Source organism: Ascidia mentula, chromosome 8 (genome assembly GCF_947561715.1).
Source record: "Ascidia mentula chromosome 8, kaAscMent1.1, whole genome shotgun sequence".
Taxonomy (NCBI): domain Eukaryota; kingdom Metazoa; phylum Chordata; class Ascidiacea; order Phlebobranchia; family Ascidiidae; genus Ascidia; species Ascidia mentula.
The window spans coordinates 8,635,555-8,651,169 of NC_138573.1; the positions used below are offsets into that span (position 1 = coordinate 8,635,555).

The 15,615-nt window shown below is 47.0% G+C and overlaps 1 protein-coding gene across 1 annotated transcript; it reads right to left on the reverse strand.

Moving 5' to 3' along the window:
• Positions 1-1,346: 1,346 nt before the first annotated feature.
• On the reverse strand, positions 1,347-13,255 carry LOC145910465 (uncharacterized). Its single transcript, XM_082997596.1, has 5 exons — positions 11,213-13,255; positions 4,536-4,676; positions 4,120-4,265; positions 3,740-3,871; positions 1,347-3,598 (listed from the first exon to the last, which is right to left on the reverse strand). The coding sequence occupies exons 1-5, from the start codon at positions 13,119-13,121 to the stop codon at positions 3,026-3,028; spliced, it is 2,901 nt and encodes a 966-aa protein (XP_082853722.1). The 5' UTR covers positions 13,122-13,255; the 3' UTR covers positions 1,347-3,025.
• Positions 13,256-15,615: the final 2,360 nt, after the last annotated feature.

Sequence of the window (15,615 nt, forward strand, 5' to 3'; positions counted from 1 at the left end):
GATTGACAAGTAAGTACCAGCAGCCTGGGTGCGGTGTTTAGTCAACAAACACTTTCTCGTACAAGTTGACACACTCAAACTCATTCACATACTGCCTGTTGCCAATTTGCTTCATACAGTATCATCACATAAACAATGCGTTTCTTTGTGAAAATCAACAAATTAGAAACTCGGGCAAATTTTTTTGTTATCAACTAAAAGGCAATATTTTCCATCTGTTCGAATATGTGTTCTGAGTAAAACCAACTAACAACCTTGCTTCTCAGTAATTCAAACGCTTGTATTATGTATGCGATAGCAACATCATAGGCGTTGTCAAAGTTCATAAACTTTCTCAAACACCAGTTAATCCTGGACCTGTTTGAAAGTCGCAAGCACCGGGAGGTCAATCTCCGCGCCAGGCAGAATATGCTTCTTTGTTGACGGCGTCACGGCAAATTGCACGTCAAAGCACCTCCCGCGCTCGGTACGCCAAGATATGTTGTTACCCAAAGGCTTTGTGTGCAGACACTTTGTCAAAAGCCAATTTAAATGCCAATCAAAGTAAACATAGTTTATGTTATGATTTTGTTTCGCATTGTGGATTTAATCTTCTATGATCATTGACTTGTAATTTACAACAAGAATAAACGGGAAGATCTGCATGCTGCTGAAAATTCTTTTATTCCTAACAAAACAAAAGACAACTCTTTTAGGCACTGAGTCTCGCAACATAAATACTGGATCATACCTACTGAGTCGTGAGTAGATGGCGTATAATGTAGGCGAGGTGTTTCTCATCCATTCAATTCCTCGAGTTATACAGAAAGGTAAACAAACAGGCTTGGAACAGTCGTCTAAGTTAAATGGAAAGTTTGGTCAAAAATATTTTGGTCTTTAGGAGCTCACGGACAAGATGCCTTTCACGGACTCATGATATCCAATCATGGTATGATTTAGAATCCAGGCACTAGAGGCGCCATAACCTTGTGAGTGATAGGGGGTTTAGCTGCGGAGAAATTACAACATTGCCAAGTAACTGCGAGCTCGGAAAACAATGCGAAAATATTGATCTAAAAATCGACCAAACACATTACGCTCATATTGATTTCGGAAGCTTTTCACCCCCAGCCTTCGCATTTAACCGTTAACTATGTGCCGCAACTGTACCTAATTACTTTTGTTCAGTTTGCTTGCGTTGGGATTTCAGATAGGAAAACTTTTTATTGATATCCCTCATACAAAATGTATTTGCAAACACAATTACTGATCTCGCCACGTTCCCTTGCTTTTCTACTACTACTATATGCACCCTAGAAATAACTTGCAAATTATTCTCCCTTAAATATTTCACAAAATAGTGTGTTTTCCACATTTTAATATCTGCAGTGATCGCTCAGGCGATGACAAAAAAAGAAGAACGACAAAAATGAAGTCTCGACTAAGACAAAGCGACGGCGAGCGAACGGGTTGCACAAAGGATTATCAAGTGGTGTGCGCGCCGATGTCACGCTGGTCATTGAAGAGAAAGCAACAAAAATTGAGCCAGACACGTAAGCAATAAATAAAGTACAGCGAGTGGAACGCGCTGGGCGATACCAGTCTGAAAGTACCGCCAACAATGGCTTCACACTGAGAAACAAAATGCGTTCAAACCACACTCGAAACCAATTCATCACTGAAAGTAGAAAGTATAAATGGTTATAGTATGTATATGTCGGATCGCATGGGGGCAATATAGCTTAACAAACAGTAAGCGGTTGCCTAACCGTTGCGCAATTATTCGTTCGCATTCGTAACAAACACAGGATATTTGGGATGGAAAACGAATAGATAAACACACAGTGTTGGGAGTTGTGTATTAGGTACATTGAATTATTGCGATTGATTTAAACCAATCAAGGAGTTTTATTATTAAAGCGTCCCCCCAATGATATAAATTTTGTTATGGTCGCGATGGCGTCACAGTGAAATTTGAAGGCAAGTTTATGTACGTTATTGCCACTATCGGTTACTAATCGCCACGCACATTAAAATAAAAACCGAAACACTCTCCTTAGTGAAAATACAGCACAGGGTTCTGCCGTTTCAAGGACTAGGCAAGCAATGTCATTCTTGCAAAAATGGTGCTCTTGCAAATGGGGAAGCGTAGACAGGGTATCGCGATCGGCCGTTTCTCTTGACGCAAAAAAAACGGACCCACTGATGTCGTGAAATGAGGTAGCAGTTAACGGCGCCGAATTATCACTTAATACTGTTTTAATTTTATCGTTTTATGGAGGAGACACCATTGTACAAGCCGGGTGATGGAAGCGTTGGCGTCACACCCCTTGTTGTATTGAAGACAGCTTTTGGCGCCAGGGCGAGTTGAAAGCAGATTCTACCGCGAACGCAAGTATTTGATCAGCGCCCGGTCGTTGCTTGTCACGTTTGGTCTGTCCCACATGCGGTTCAAGATGCCTAATGCGTCACCACCGCCGAAAAGAGGGAAAACATCTACTAGGAGTCCATTGGATCTCCTTAAAATATCGCGCGCCGCGCGAGACCATTACGAGGGAAGAACCGGATGAGATGATGGAAGAAGATGCGAGAGATGGCAGCTGTTTTCCGACCGAATGATTTCAAACTACAATAAGTTAGGAGCAATGGACAGTAAATGAACGGTAGAAAGTGCTGAGAAAATAGTACGCTTGGTTACAATGCTGCGACGGCTCCAAACTTGACGCGCGTGCGCAATAAAATAGACTGAACAATAAATTACCTTCTAGTATTTATGGATTTTGTAACAACAATAACAATATATTAGAGGGGAAATAAATTATTCATAGTAATGTAAGTTTTTACAAGGAAACATATATGATAACACCAAAACAAAATGGGGTTCCTCTATTGTTCAAGACAACATTACAGCAGATACGTCTCTAAAAGGGATTCAAAAATTTTGCCTAAATTGAAAAAAAGCATTAGATCTGCTGAGCATAACTGGACACAACACATACAGAATGCATAATGTGCAGGTAAAAAGTGACGGGCCGGAAAGTTTGATTCAGGAGCGCACAATGCACTCGCTTGCCTGGATGCTACAAGCTGCTGGTGATCCGGGACAAACCACGTGATTTGCAAGCAACCGCGGATCGAACCCGGGGGAATCCTGGCATGTAAAATGTGCACCTTGGAAGGGGTCGGCAATCTTGTGCTTCTCGGACATAGGTGGGCTGGCTGGGGAAGGGGCGATGTACGTAGACATGGGTTGATTTATATACAAGTCGCGAGTGTTCATGACACCGCTCACGCTGGTGACAGATGGCGGCATCACACCGTTGGTGAGCCACGGATGTTGCAGAACAGCTTCAAGGCCTAAACGACGTGTTTGGTCTTTGCACAGCATAGAAGCTATCAGATGTCGGCACGCATCGCTGATTGCGTGGGCGCGCTTGTGACGTAGTTCGCAAGCTATGATGTCCTTTTCCTTCTGAAAGGGCACCTCAGCTTCGACCATCGTGTAAAGAAGCACGCCGAGGGACCAGGCATCCACGCTACGGCCGCTGTACCGTCGCTCGATAAACCACTCGGGAGGATAGAATTCTGGAGTGCCGGCGAATTCGGTGTAGGGAGCCTCCTACAGGAAACACGTAGGCGTTACATTTCCCCATACTTGTAAGCAGCATACAGTCGAACGGGTTTTTCAATTATCGGCTGTACTTTATTGTATTAATAGCCGGGTATAAAACATGCAGCGCAGATTGGGACCAACATTTACCTTCATTAGTGTTCCACATCCAAAATCGATGAGCTTTGCTTCAGAGGTGTGGAGGTTAAGCAGCACGTTTTCATCTTTAATGTCACGATGGACGACTCCGTTGGCGTGGCAATGGATCACTGCCTGCACGATCTGCGCACAACCACATGAATTAGTTCACGAATGAACAAGACAGCCGTGTTCAACATAATAAATAAAGGCTATGACGAGAAGCTCGCACTAATCTTACGCTTCAACACGTAAGCAATGGCGCCTGTGATGCGCACTGACCCGTGCACTCGACACCGATATATTTAGTTTTACGTGCACACAAATATTACACAGCGGGTAATGATGTTGATCACGCCCGCGTGCATACAGGTGACAGGCAGACCACTCACCTGTCTAAATATGTTCCTTGCCACGTTCTCGGGAAGAGCTCCGTGCTGGTTGAGGTAGTCGAATAGGTCGATAACGGGTTGAGGCCGTTCCATCACCAGGATGTAGCTATTGCGCCGCTCGTACCAGTCTAACATTCCAATAACACCTGCACGACAAGTTGACCTGCATTAGAGTCCGTCGTTTACGTTGCGCGGCTTCCGTAATTTACTCTCGTGCTTACGAGGCCTCGTTACATTGGTTTACAGGCGACACAGCGCGGCTCATCAAAGCCAAGCGTTTTCTGAAAACAGCTTTACAGAAAAAGCACCGAACGTAGTCATCGCGGACCCAATGGCCGCAATAAAACGATCGTAAAACATGACAGGGAAACATTTGTGTCTGGGTGTGTAGAACTTATTCTGGCAACATCTCTCACCTTGGTTGTCGGCTGTGGCAGCTCTGTGCAGCAATTCGAATTCGATGGGCACAACGCGCCCGTCCAACTTTCCCCATCGCTTTACTTTTGCCTTGGGCACTTGTTTGATCGCTACCTGGACGTTGTCCGACTTGCGAGTGCCTGCAAAAAAGTACAGAAAAGGTCACTTAGTGTTGCAACCACGTTCATTTTTGAGAAGTGCTAAGGCCGCTCGTCACGAGAACTTATCGAGCGCGTACGGCCTTGAATGACCCGAATCTCCATCTGAGAGTAACAGCCTGTGCAGGGCGCATGCAAGTACGGTTGGTGCGTTTGACCTAAATAGCCAACTGTCGTCCGCGCCGAGCATTGATCCCTTCCCTTCTCGGGAGCAGTATTATCGGCGAGCAAGCAACGTGCAATTACATTATACGACCCGCGTGGCCGCGCTCTCTCCTTGAGGCCCTTCAATCTAAAGCAACCTGTCGGTGGAGCGGGAACTGGAAACTGTCATGAATATTTTAACGCGAAGTGCAATCGCGTACAGCACTTCTGCTTACCACACCAGCTCTCAACGCGGTGTTAACGAGAGAACGGGCTAGAGCCTCATTTAAATGAAATGGGGTACATAGCAGTTCAAAGTGATAAACGCTTAAAAGCCAACCCTTGACGTCCTAGCAAATTGTTTGCAAGACGAACATCCGCCAACAGAACCATTAGGCCCGGGCGCAGAAACCTGTGGTTGAAAACAGGTGCGGCGATGGAGAAAATGTTTGCAAGCCGTAAACGAAATTCTCGCCAGTCATCCGCCTTATTTCGGGGAATGATTTACGCCACCAAAACGTTTTTTTTTACTCCGCGTTTCGACGAACAGTATTTTTACGTCAAGTCAACAACCGCAACGAAGCACTAAGCTTAAAACCGCTGCTATTCACCTTTACTGAGGCCGACATCACGTGACTCCGCAAACTGCGAGACTGTATCGAGCTACGTCACGCAACGTAGAATCTATTTTTGGACAGGTCACGGACGGATTTAGAATCGGGGAAACAACAAGAGTCTGTTACTCAACAATTGTGTAAATATAAACGGTCATTTTTGAATTTGGCAGCGAAAATAGCAATTCCTAATATATATAACATTCATTGGGTTTTATTTCCAAAAATAAAGGCATTTTAGTAGGACCAAAAGCTAATCTGCACTAACAATGCACAAAGCGAAATTTGAAAATTTAAATTGCGTCGATTCAATAGGTTTGCCGAGATCGTTTTGTATTGGCATAACCCCAACATGCCATTGGTTGCTTGGCACTGGATAGTCTTATGTGCCGAAGGCTGCAATTATCGGGTCTAGTGTTACGGAAAGGAGGGGCAGTTGGCACTATACGAACATGGACATGACGAACTACATTGGCAGTTGTTTGTCGCGCCTCTTCGTTTCTCGGTGAATCAGAATGGAATGAATATAGGGCCTGGAGTACGAAGCAGAGAAGTGCTCCGACTGTCACCTCTGTCTGTAACCCGGCGCCCGTAAATTTCGCAATAAAATTGTGCACGCGAGTAACTGTGACATAGAACGGACAATTTTACCGACGCATATTTCTTGGCATTTGTAATGCCGCTAGCGATACCGAGAGCGGACGAAAGGCGTTGACGTCAATGGAAAAACTAACAAACATTTGTATTTCCCGCATTTAAGGGCGACGTTTCCTCACGAAAAACATCAAACGAGCTGCCCGGTTTTCAGACAAAGTAAGTTTACATTTCGACCCAACAGACAGCGAGTGAATGGTCCTGCCCGTGACGTTGTCGACAGGAACGCACAGCGACCTAGAGCGGAAACGGGTGAACAAGACCTTTTACTAATATGGTGCTGCGCACAGTCAATTGCCACAAGTTTCTAGGGCCGCGAAAAATTTCATTACCTTTTTGAGTTGTTGGCAAAGTCTTTGAAAAAGAGAATAAGGGGCGTCCCTCGTCCATGCAATACAGGGAAGGACACATAACCACCGGAAAGTCGGTGCTGACAAGATAGATTAAGGTTCGGGCCGCCAGAAATCGGATCCCATATTATGTATATGAACGACTTGTAAGTCGCATGTTAAAAGTGGGCAAATTTATCACGGCGCAATGCTTTATTACTTGCATTGAAGTTAGAAGGACAAAGCGGATTACCCGTGGAATTGTCCAGGGATCACCTGGATTGCTGGCATCCACATCCAGGGCGGTATATTAATGTTTTTCCCGCGCCAACCTCGTACATTAAAGCTTCACAAAAGCGTTCGCTTCTTATCCTCAAAAACCAATGATTGCGGCCAAAGTCAGTCACGTTATTGGTTATTGATCTTCGGACAAACAACATGAGGTGATTGGAGTTCGTCCTGTAGACGGGCCAAGGTCGCCCAGGGGCGCTTTGAACGTAAAGCAAACCAACGATTTAATGCGAGGGAGAACTATGTGCAATTAGATCAACATTTTGAGCGCACCAATTGGATCGCACTGGACAGGGGGGAATGTTTTTTTCTTTTCAAGTATCTGTGGCATAAGAAACGACAGCGCCTTTTTAAATAATATATTAGAACTGTCCGTGGTACTCATTATTATGTTGGCAGTATACACACTGGCGAATGTCGGTAGTCTAACTGCTGTTCCCATGCGAGCAATTTCCACGAGTTTAAAGGACGATATGAAGGTCATTTTGTCCACTTGAGTAGTTCAAAGTCACTCAAAGCCCTTGCCCTTTTTAGTTTGAGACACAATGGCCGAGTTCATTGGTGTTCGCGGTCTCTGAACGTAGCAATTCGGAAATGAACCATGCAGCACCTCTGGTCCATCCGATGTGGTAATAAGCGGTTTGGGGCGGTTCACAAGTGGCAAGAACACTCCGACGAAAAGCTGTTTAATTCCGGATACCCGGCACTGGAGTGGCTGTCTGGCTTTTATTCCGCTTTTTGGCGCTGATAAGACGAGTTACGCCGACCAACTCCATCGATTTTGCAAGCGTGCCATTAGTCCATTCGTTTTCCAATAACACCTGGGCAAATGATTATAACAGAGCTACACCCTAGATTTGACCGAGTCGCGTCAATGCAGAAGAAAATAAAACGCAAATCCATTTGGGTTTTCATGGGTGTGGGGACAAGGCAAGACCCGATAATAGAAGGCGGGTCCTCGCGTCGGGCAACAAAATTGGTTCGGTGATTCAGTGGAGGGCGCTCCCAAAAGGCAAAGAGATCTCGTCATGAGAATACGGCGACTCGCGCTTGTCAAAATTTCCGTTTGATTCACCGCCAAGCGCCCGGGTGAACGTTTTTAGAAGGCGTCGGATCAAAGATCCTGCAGTTCGAACGCGCCGATAACCCGACTAGTTTGCACTCTTTTTCCAGTGCCTGAGTTAAAGCTCCCGTTGGTGAATCGTGCGTGTCCGTTTCGAGAATCCGTCTGCAGCTTATTCGCCGAATGAAACTCGTCGGGACTTCTCCCATTTCAAAGAGATTTCATGCAGAGTTCAAAGTACGCAAACAAATTCGAACATGAACAACCTTGTACGCCAAATTCAGATTTGTGTAAAATAGTTATGAGAAAAACCACAGCCTGTTGGAGCTTTGTGTTTCCGACGTGACACACAACGCCGCTCAGAGCCGATTGCAGTTGTTCGAACAACCCTTTTTCTCCCCTGGTACACAAAGACCAATCAGTTGCAGGCCATATTGCTTTCGGCGACCAGCCCTGTCAACGGAGTGCGGAACGGTAGGCGCGACACAGGCGGGCCAATCGATTAGCGCGGAGGCCAACATCTGTCTCGCAGCGCGCCCGGCGTCCTGCCCTACGAGCCACTTGTAGTCAACAAAGCAGAGCGCGAGAGAAGGAAAGAGAGCAGTCGGACGTTTGGCGTCAGCTGGCGAAGTTTCCAAGCCCCCTCTCCCCGTCACAGCGCACACGGCGCAAAACAAATTCCAGGCGCGACTCCGTGATCGAGCCGAATTGGCCATGGTAGTCCCATTAGCAGTCGTGTCGTAGAAGTAGGGCGCGTGTGTAAGCTGAACGGTCATGAGAGATCCTTCTCGGCAGGTCTAAGCGATATTCCCCTACAGCCTCTGCGAGTAATTCAAGCTACGGCCGAGATATTCGGACAGACTTTGATCAGAATCATGTGCGCGGGGCCCCACAAGCCTACTCAGGCTATCGTTTGCTTTAGAGCAAATGAAACGGCGCCTCAGCAACGAAAGCCGCTCCCTATGGTTGCCAATAATACGCCCACCGCGGAGCAATAACACTTTGTCTCGAGGATGGCTGCTTGGAGCACAACGATCCGTTGAAACGCTGTGGAAAATTACACGGCCGCATCGGGGCTTCAATTTTCCACTTATTGCGCCAACCGACAACACAGCGGTCATCACGCGAAAGTCGGCTTCGTGGGTTGACCAGAACCACGCAATGCAGAAACAAAAGGGTGACAAACTGTTTGTTTTCATTTCGAACGGTAAACAAGCGGAGGTAAGACTGCACGCGGCGATACGGAAAACACAACATCACGCAATATCGTGTGTTGTGCGGTTGGTGCATTACACCGTGTTGGTCGCGTGGTCTGTTTACAAAACAACACAAGCAAAGTTCGAACAGGCGACCCGCATTAGTGCATGATTAAGTGAGATTGGAGTGTAGTTATGAGTAAGCGCTGGTGAAAACTCTCCCACATGATATTGTTTCGCGGTGATAACAGTTGTGTAACTATGTTCGATAGGTAACTATTTAGTATAGCTTTGTTGCTCGTATTTCGCAACCTCATAACGGCGCTTTTGTTTTGGCTCCAACACACAGCGGTCGCGGTTTCACTTCCTGTAGAAACCTACAAAGGGCCGAGCAAGCGATGCCTGGCGCGGACGGCCTATTGTACTTACACGCCCGAAACAAGTACGCATTGCGCAACCATAATATTTCGAGCAGTGGCAGTTTCCTGTTACCCCGTGCCCGTTTGTCGATGTCATTTAACACGAAGGCCAAGTGTATCTTATGATAAACGAAGTAACACATTTTTCATCGGCAACTTTGAGCGGTACCTCTCGCTCGCATTTTTAACGGTTTTGTCCCATACGATTAACGTTGGTTTGAAAATCCAAAAGCTTGTCCAGACAAGTCCTTGGTTGCCGCAAACCATTCGTGGAGTCAGTATTAGTCCAAGGCGCGATTCATCCCAAGATGGCTTAACTACGAGGGATAGGTGCCGTCGGCACTTCCACGATCAAAAAGTGACAACGCGCCGTCTAAACCTGGTGCGGGTGGCTGATGCTTTCCCCGGAATGCGAGGCACGCATGTTTCCAGTGCCACGCACGCCGGCTCCACAGTCTTTGTTTGTAACCTGGTGGCGCAGCCTGTTCTTACTAAGAAGAGGGCAAACAGAGCAGCTATTAGATTTTCGGAGTAGCGGGGTAGGTGGGATGCGCCCGACACCTGTCCGGCTTTAACGAGGCACGCAAGGCGTGTTACTGGGGGCGAACAAAGAAGGCCGTCGCATCCGCCCGAGTAAGTTCACCAAATCGAATAAAAGCGCTCGCCGCCAGCCACTTCCCAAACAAACAAAAACCCTGCGTCAACGGATTCGACAGTTTATAAGTGCGTGCCGGTGATGACGGTTGATTTTTAAGCATGCACGAAAGTTTATCTAATCCCAGCGGTTCAGCGTGCGTGTTGTGCACCTTCCAAGAAAACAGCTGCGGACAGGCAGTCGCCCTAAAGGCTCGTACAAACAATTATAGGATCTCCCAATCGTCTTGGGCGCTTTTCAGGCTTCGTTCTGCAGTTACGAAGAAACTCATCCTTGTCACGACTATTTAGTTAGAAGGGCAGCGGGGGGTTTAGAGTGCCGCGTTGTTTATCTTTCGCAGTGTGCTGGCAGCTGACGCAAAGCCGAACGAGGCTGTTTGTCCTGATAGAAATATGTACCATGGCGGGTTGGTGCCACCGGGTTGGCTTGTTTGCAGAACGCATTTACGGCAACTTACCCTTACTGTAAATCGGTTTCAGTGGCGACCTCAGGACTGTGACGAAGTACCGGAATCGCACAACGTGCAGCAATTGATGCAGAATAACTAAGACGGTAATCACAACATTGTGTTGCTCATTCCATTTGGCACCTCCGTGACACATTCACCCAATGTGTAATAGCGGACTTATTCGCAGTGGGCGGCGACTGACTCGCACAATTTCATTGGAAAACATGTTTACCCGACCCGCAGTCGGTGGGTTACGCGCGAGACGCCGCAATAACAATCCCAAGCCTTTTAAGTGCCGCGATTCATCGACTGAATCTTGTCTTCTTTGCTCCATAAGGGCCCACTACTGCACCTAAGCGCTTCGAGGAAGCGAAAAGACTGTGCAATAGCTTTGTCTTTGTTTTTGGCGCACGAATAAAAATTCCGGTCGGGATGGGACGCAGTGAGGCAATTAATCGAACAATCGCGTTACGCATAAGCCAATCATTTGGCCCACCAAGCGCAATGAGTGTAAATTTGGAAAAGCCAGCGATTAAGTGGTGGTTAGTAGTGACCTAGTGTGCTACAACAAGTCGATCAAGGAAGATGGCGCAATTTCAAATTGGGCAAATGTCTGTTACAGAAAGGGTTCTCGCATTGTGTGTTTCTCGAACACAAATCCTGACTAGGTTTAACAACTACAATTTTACAATGCAATGCACCTACCGGCATAAACAGTGCCTCCACCTCCTGCTCCGATGATCCCGCGGATGTCATAGATTTTTTTGAAGGCAGAAGATGAGCGTTGTTGTGCGCCAGTATTGAGCGTTGCCGGCGCGGACCGGATCACGGACGTGGGCGTGGAAGTCGACGCGACACAGGCTGTCGGCGCTGTCAAGTGCTTCGCTTCCGTTCGGTTCTGCGATCGCTCGCTCGCTGTCACTTGCTGCTGGGTAATTTGCTGTTGTCGTCGGTCGTCGCATTCTTTCTGCTGCTGTTGTTGTTGTTGCTGAGCAGCAACACCGGCGTTCTTATTTCGTCTCTGTTGGCTGCGAGTATGGTACCTGATCACATGTCCTCCTTGTGGCTGTTCCTGGACCTGCTGTGTGATCCCTTGATCCACACACTCACTGTTAGTATTATTGTTCTCGTCATAACCCGTTCGTTTAGCTGTGCTTCGCAGAAAATAACGCTCGCTGTACGCCACACTGCCGGTGCTGGCAAACGATACGGGGGCAGCAAACACGGGTTTGCAGGCTGCTTGTGGTTGGAACGTTGAACTTGTAGGAGCCGTGAAAGATATAGGTGAAGATGATATTACCCGATTGGATGGTGGGCGAGTTGATCGTTTCGATGTACCTTTCTTTGTGCGGCGTGAGTTTCTGGCTGGGTGTATTGGAACAGTTGCGAATGGATTTGACGCTGTGATGCAAGCTTTAGAGGTGCCCACATCAGCAAGGCGCTGCTGCGGAAGTTTAGGGGCTGGCTCCATCGAAACAAAAACAACGTCGTCATCTTCGCCGTTGTCGTTCTTGGAACGCTTGTGTTGATGTTGTTCTGTTACCCACTCTTGGGCAATCTGCTGGATGGGACTCACTCTTAAATTGTCGTAGAGACGCACGCCGTTGACACCGGCTGTTACTTCACTGGTTGAGGAGGTGTTGGGAACTCGGCATCCGCCGTATGATCCACACTGGCTTTGCTGAGTGGAGTTACACTCGTCCGCACGCCTTTTGCGAGGGGATACGCCAGATACGGAAGAGGAAGATGATAGTGAAGAGGACGAATAGGATGACAGAGTGGAGGATGTTGACATGTCAGAAACCTTTTTTGCCGCGGAAACGCAAACAGGTGATTGTGAGCAATAGGCCGAAGATGAAGGAATAAACCCTTGAGTCATTGGAACACCAACATGGGGTAAATGGCTGTAACTCCCACGGGTTAGGGCGCTGCCCAAACTACCGCCCACGGTTCCTGCTGTCGGCGACGGAGGAGCTGAAGATAAAGACATCTTGCTGTCTCGAATCACAGTGCAATCACCACATGCTCCTGTGGCGCTAAAGCGGTTCTTGTTCTTAAGTTCGTCAAGTGTGCAGCCATGTTTTGACGCCTGATTGACGTTTGGATGGTGTCGGTGGCGGTAGTACGCCTGGCGACGCATTGCTTGTTCTGATGAAGCCGGAACTTGATGCGTTAGGAGAGGCAAAGTCGGCGGTTGCATTGGCACTACGCCACTCTGACCGACAAAAGCTCCGTTTGATTCCAGTACCTTATACTCGCTCTGCATCACATGGCTATCTGCGTACATCAGTCTTTGTGTTTCGGCAACTGACATTCCGCTGACGTTCGGATTTTGGGCTTCTATTATTGAAAACTGTGACATATCCTTTTGATTCATGACGCTGGACCGAGCCGCGTGGGCGCTGACGGGCATTGGACTGGAATCAGGCACTGAGCTTGGGGCAAACCAAAACGTCGCGCCGTTCTCTGGCACACGCAGACAACTGAGCGCGTTGTGAACCTGATTCGTCACTATTTCACACACATTGGCTGTGCTGCTTCCGCCACTGGAGGCAAACGGCGAACAGAAGGCGCCGCCAACTTTCTGGCCAAAGGGAAAATTGTCTGTCGACATTCTTGCTGCTTGTGGCGTGAGGCAGATGTAAACCGCTTGGCACGTGTTGTCTAACTCACAATAGACAAAGTTTAAAACATCTTCATAAACATCTGGTTTCACGAGCCACAGGCTGATTGCTAGTATTTATAGATAATGCTAAAACATAAAAATATTATTAATTGAGGATGTATCGTATGCACCAAAGAGTAAAAATATAAAGTCTGTATGACATTTCAAATGGCATTATTCCTTCACGATTATCGTTATGAAGTACTATCCTAATAAATTGTCAATCCGCCAACCGTTACGGGACAGTTTGCATACAAAGTCACGCCAGATCACGAACACGGAGGATAGTTAGTAACCTTTCAAAATGCCTTAACGGCAAATTGTAATAATTAATCTTACCTTTATGGTATTGTCTACCATTCGCCTAATCCTGAGATACAGTACTGGATCTTACTTGACTGCTGCTACATCATAATAAACTTAGCTTTGTAAAAATGTCTCTGAAGGCGATTTATGCTGTCCTTACTGCCATGCCTAACTCTGGGAGTGAGACTCTCGGTGTAACATAAAGGACGTTATTTACCTATTGGCACCGACAAAACATCTGAAATCACAGCAGAAAAACACACCCACTCGTCTACCGCCTGCCTGTTCGCAACTCAAAACACCGGCCGCCTTTCTCTGTCATACCACCACAACAAAGCATTTGCAGTAAACAAACCACTGACAGTTAGTCTGTCGTTAACATTAACTGCCTGCCATGTAAAATAACAACCTCCGAACTTACGTTGATGTGTTACAAACATAGCGATTCGTCTTTGACAAGCCGAGCCACAGCGACACGACGCCACACGCACACAACGATGCGTCTCGCACGAGCTCAGGCACAGACTGAACCAACGTCGTCGTGTTCTTGCGCTTCTAAAGCGACGCACAAAGAAGATTAGAAAGCTGCGAGGAGAGGGCGCTCTCTCTTTCTCCAACGCGTCTGGACTACCCCGCTGCTACCAGTTGTCGAGAACACTCTCGTGTTACCAACGACGCGACTTGGTTTTTCCCGCTATAGCGGGGCGCCTTCGTGCTACCCAGGAAGGCAGCACGGGACTGATAAAAGCGCCACGGGTCATTGTAGTCCGAGCTGCGATTAGCAACTAGATAATTGGCCACCTTTAATGGTACCGCCCGGTCTTTCACGACTGACCGAGGGCTTTTTGGCCGGGTCTTTTACTCGCACAAACGGCATCTATTCACGCCTGGGGGCGCGAAATTTGCAACAAAAAGCAGCTGTGACATACTGCAGAGCAAAAATCCAAGCGTATATTTCTACAAAAAAACAAATTTGATGCATTTCATGCATTACCACCATCAAAAGACCGATTAGATTGCATGTAAATCATGTATGCAAAGTACGCTTAAAGTCGCACCGCCTACCTCCTTGCGATCTGTTTACCAGTTTAAAACGGGATCCCTTTGCCAGTAAGGACATTCTCACAAAGCACGTTCTTTTGCCTTGCTTCTTACAATAAACGCACTTATCGACCAAAGGCATTGCTAAGCGTCGCACGAAAAACATTGTGAAGTGTTTAAGGAACACAGTTCAAATCGTCTATACCCCTGTGTTCCCGCCACCATATTGTTAATTCACCCTGCCGATGAAGTGGCTACATACGTAGCTATGGCAATTATCAATTACTTGGGATGGTAAGTGCTCAAGTCGACGCTCATTTACGCGTAACTGAGTTGGACGCTGACGACCCAGGGTTTGACTTAAAGCTGCCTTAACTGTCGTGTGTGCGTACGTTTTAAACAAACGCCCCCTTTGCCAATTAAAGTGACGTAGTGGCGACCAGAAAACGTTCACGGTTGTATGGGGAGACATATGACGTAGGGCACGCAAGGAAGAATTCGTGGGGTTGTTTCGTTCGGATGTGAAACCAGCAATTAAACGTCCGAAAATCGCCCTTCTTTGAGTACTTCAGCTGTTAAGTTCACCCCGTGGCCATACATCACAAACAAAATCGACGCCTTCTGTCGGACTTGACGTTATCACATTTACGCATATGTCGAAATTACTTGCAAGTGCAAACATGTAAAACCATGTAGTATTACTGATTAGGTTTTATCAGGCCACTTTTTCAAGAACAAGCCCAGAGGAATATCGGTTTCAGAGGGAAGAGTGAAACTATAAAAAATGTAAACTACAGAAACCAAATGGAGACAAACGGAGCGTATGGAGAAAATAGGACAGTTCGATGGAAAATTCGTCATAAGCATGCTTCGCTCGCACTAGCAGCACGAAGGCTCCACGTCATAGCTCTTTCGCTTCAGGCAACATATCGAAATGATATACAATGCAGTCGATAGCTACGTCATAAATCGCCAACAAACTAACATACGCAAGCGCACGCTTACGTGGCGATCGGTACATTAAACCTTTATCTCGAGCGACCTATAAAGGCTGTGCATGCCAAGGTGATTTTAACGCATAAATAGTTCACGAAAT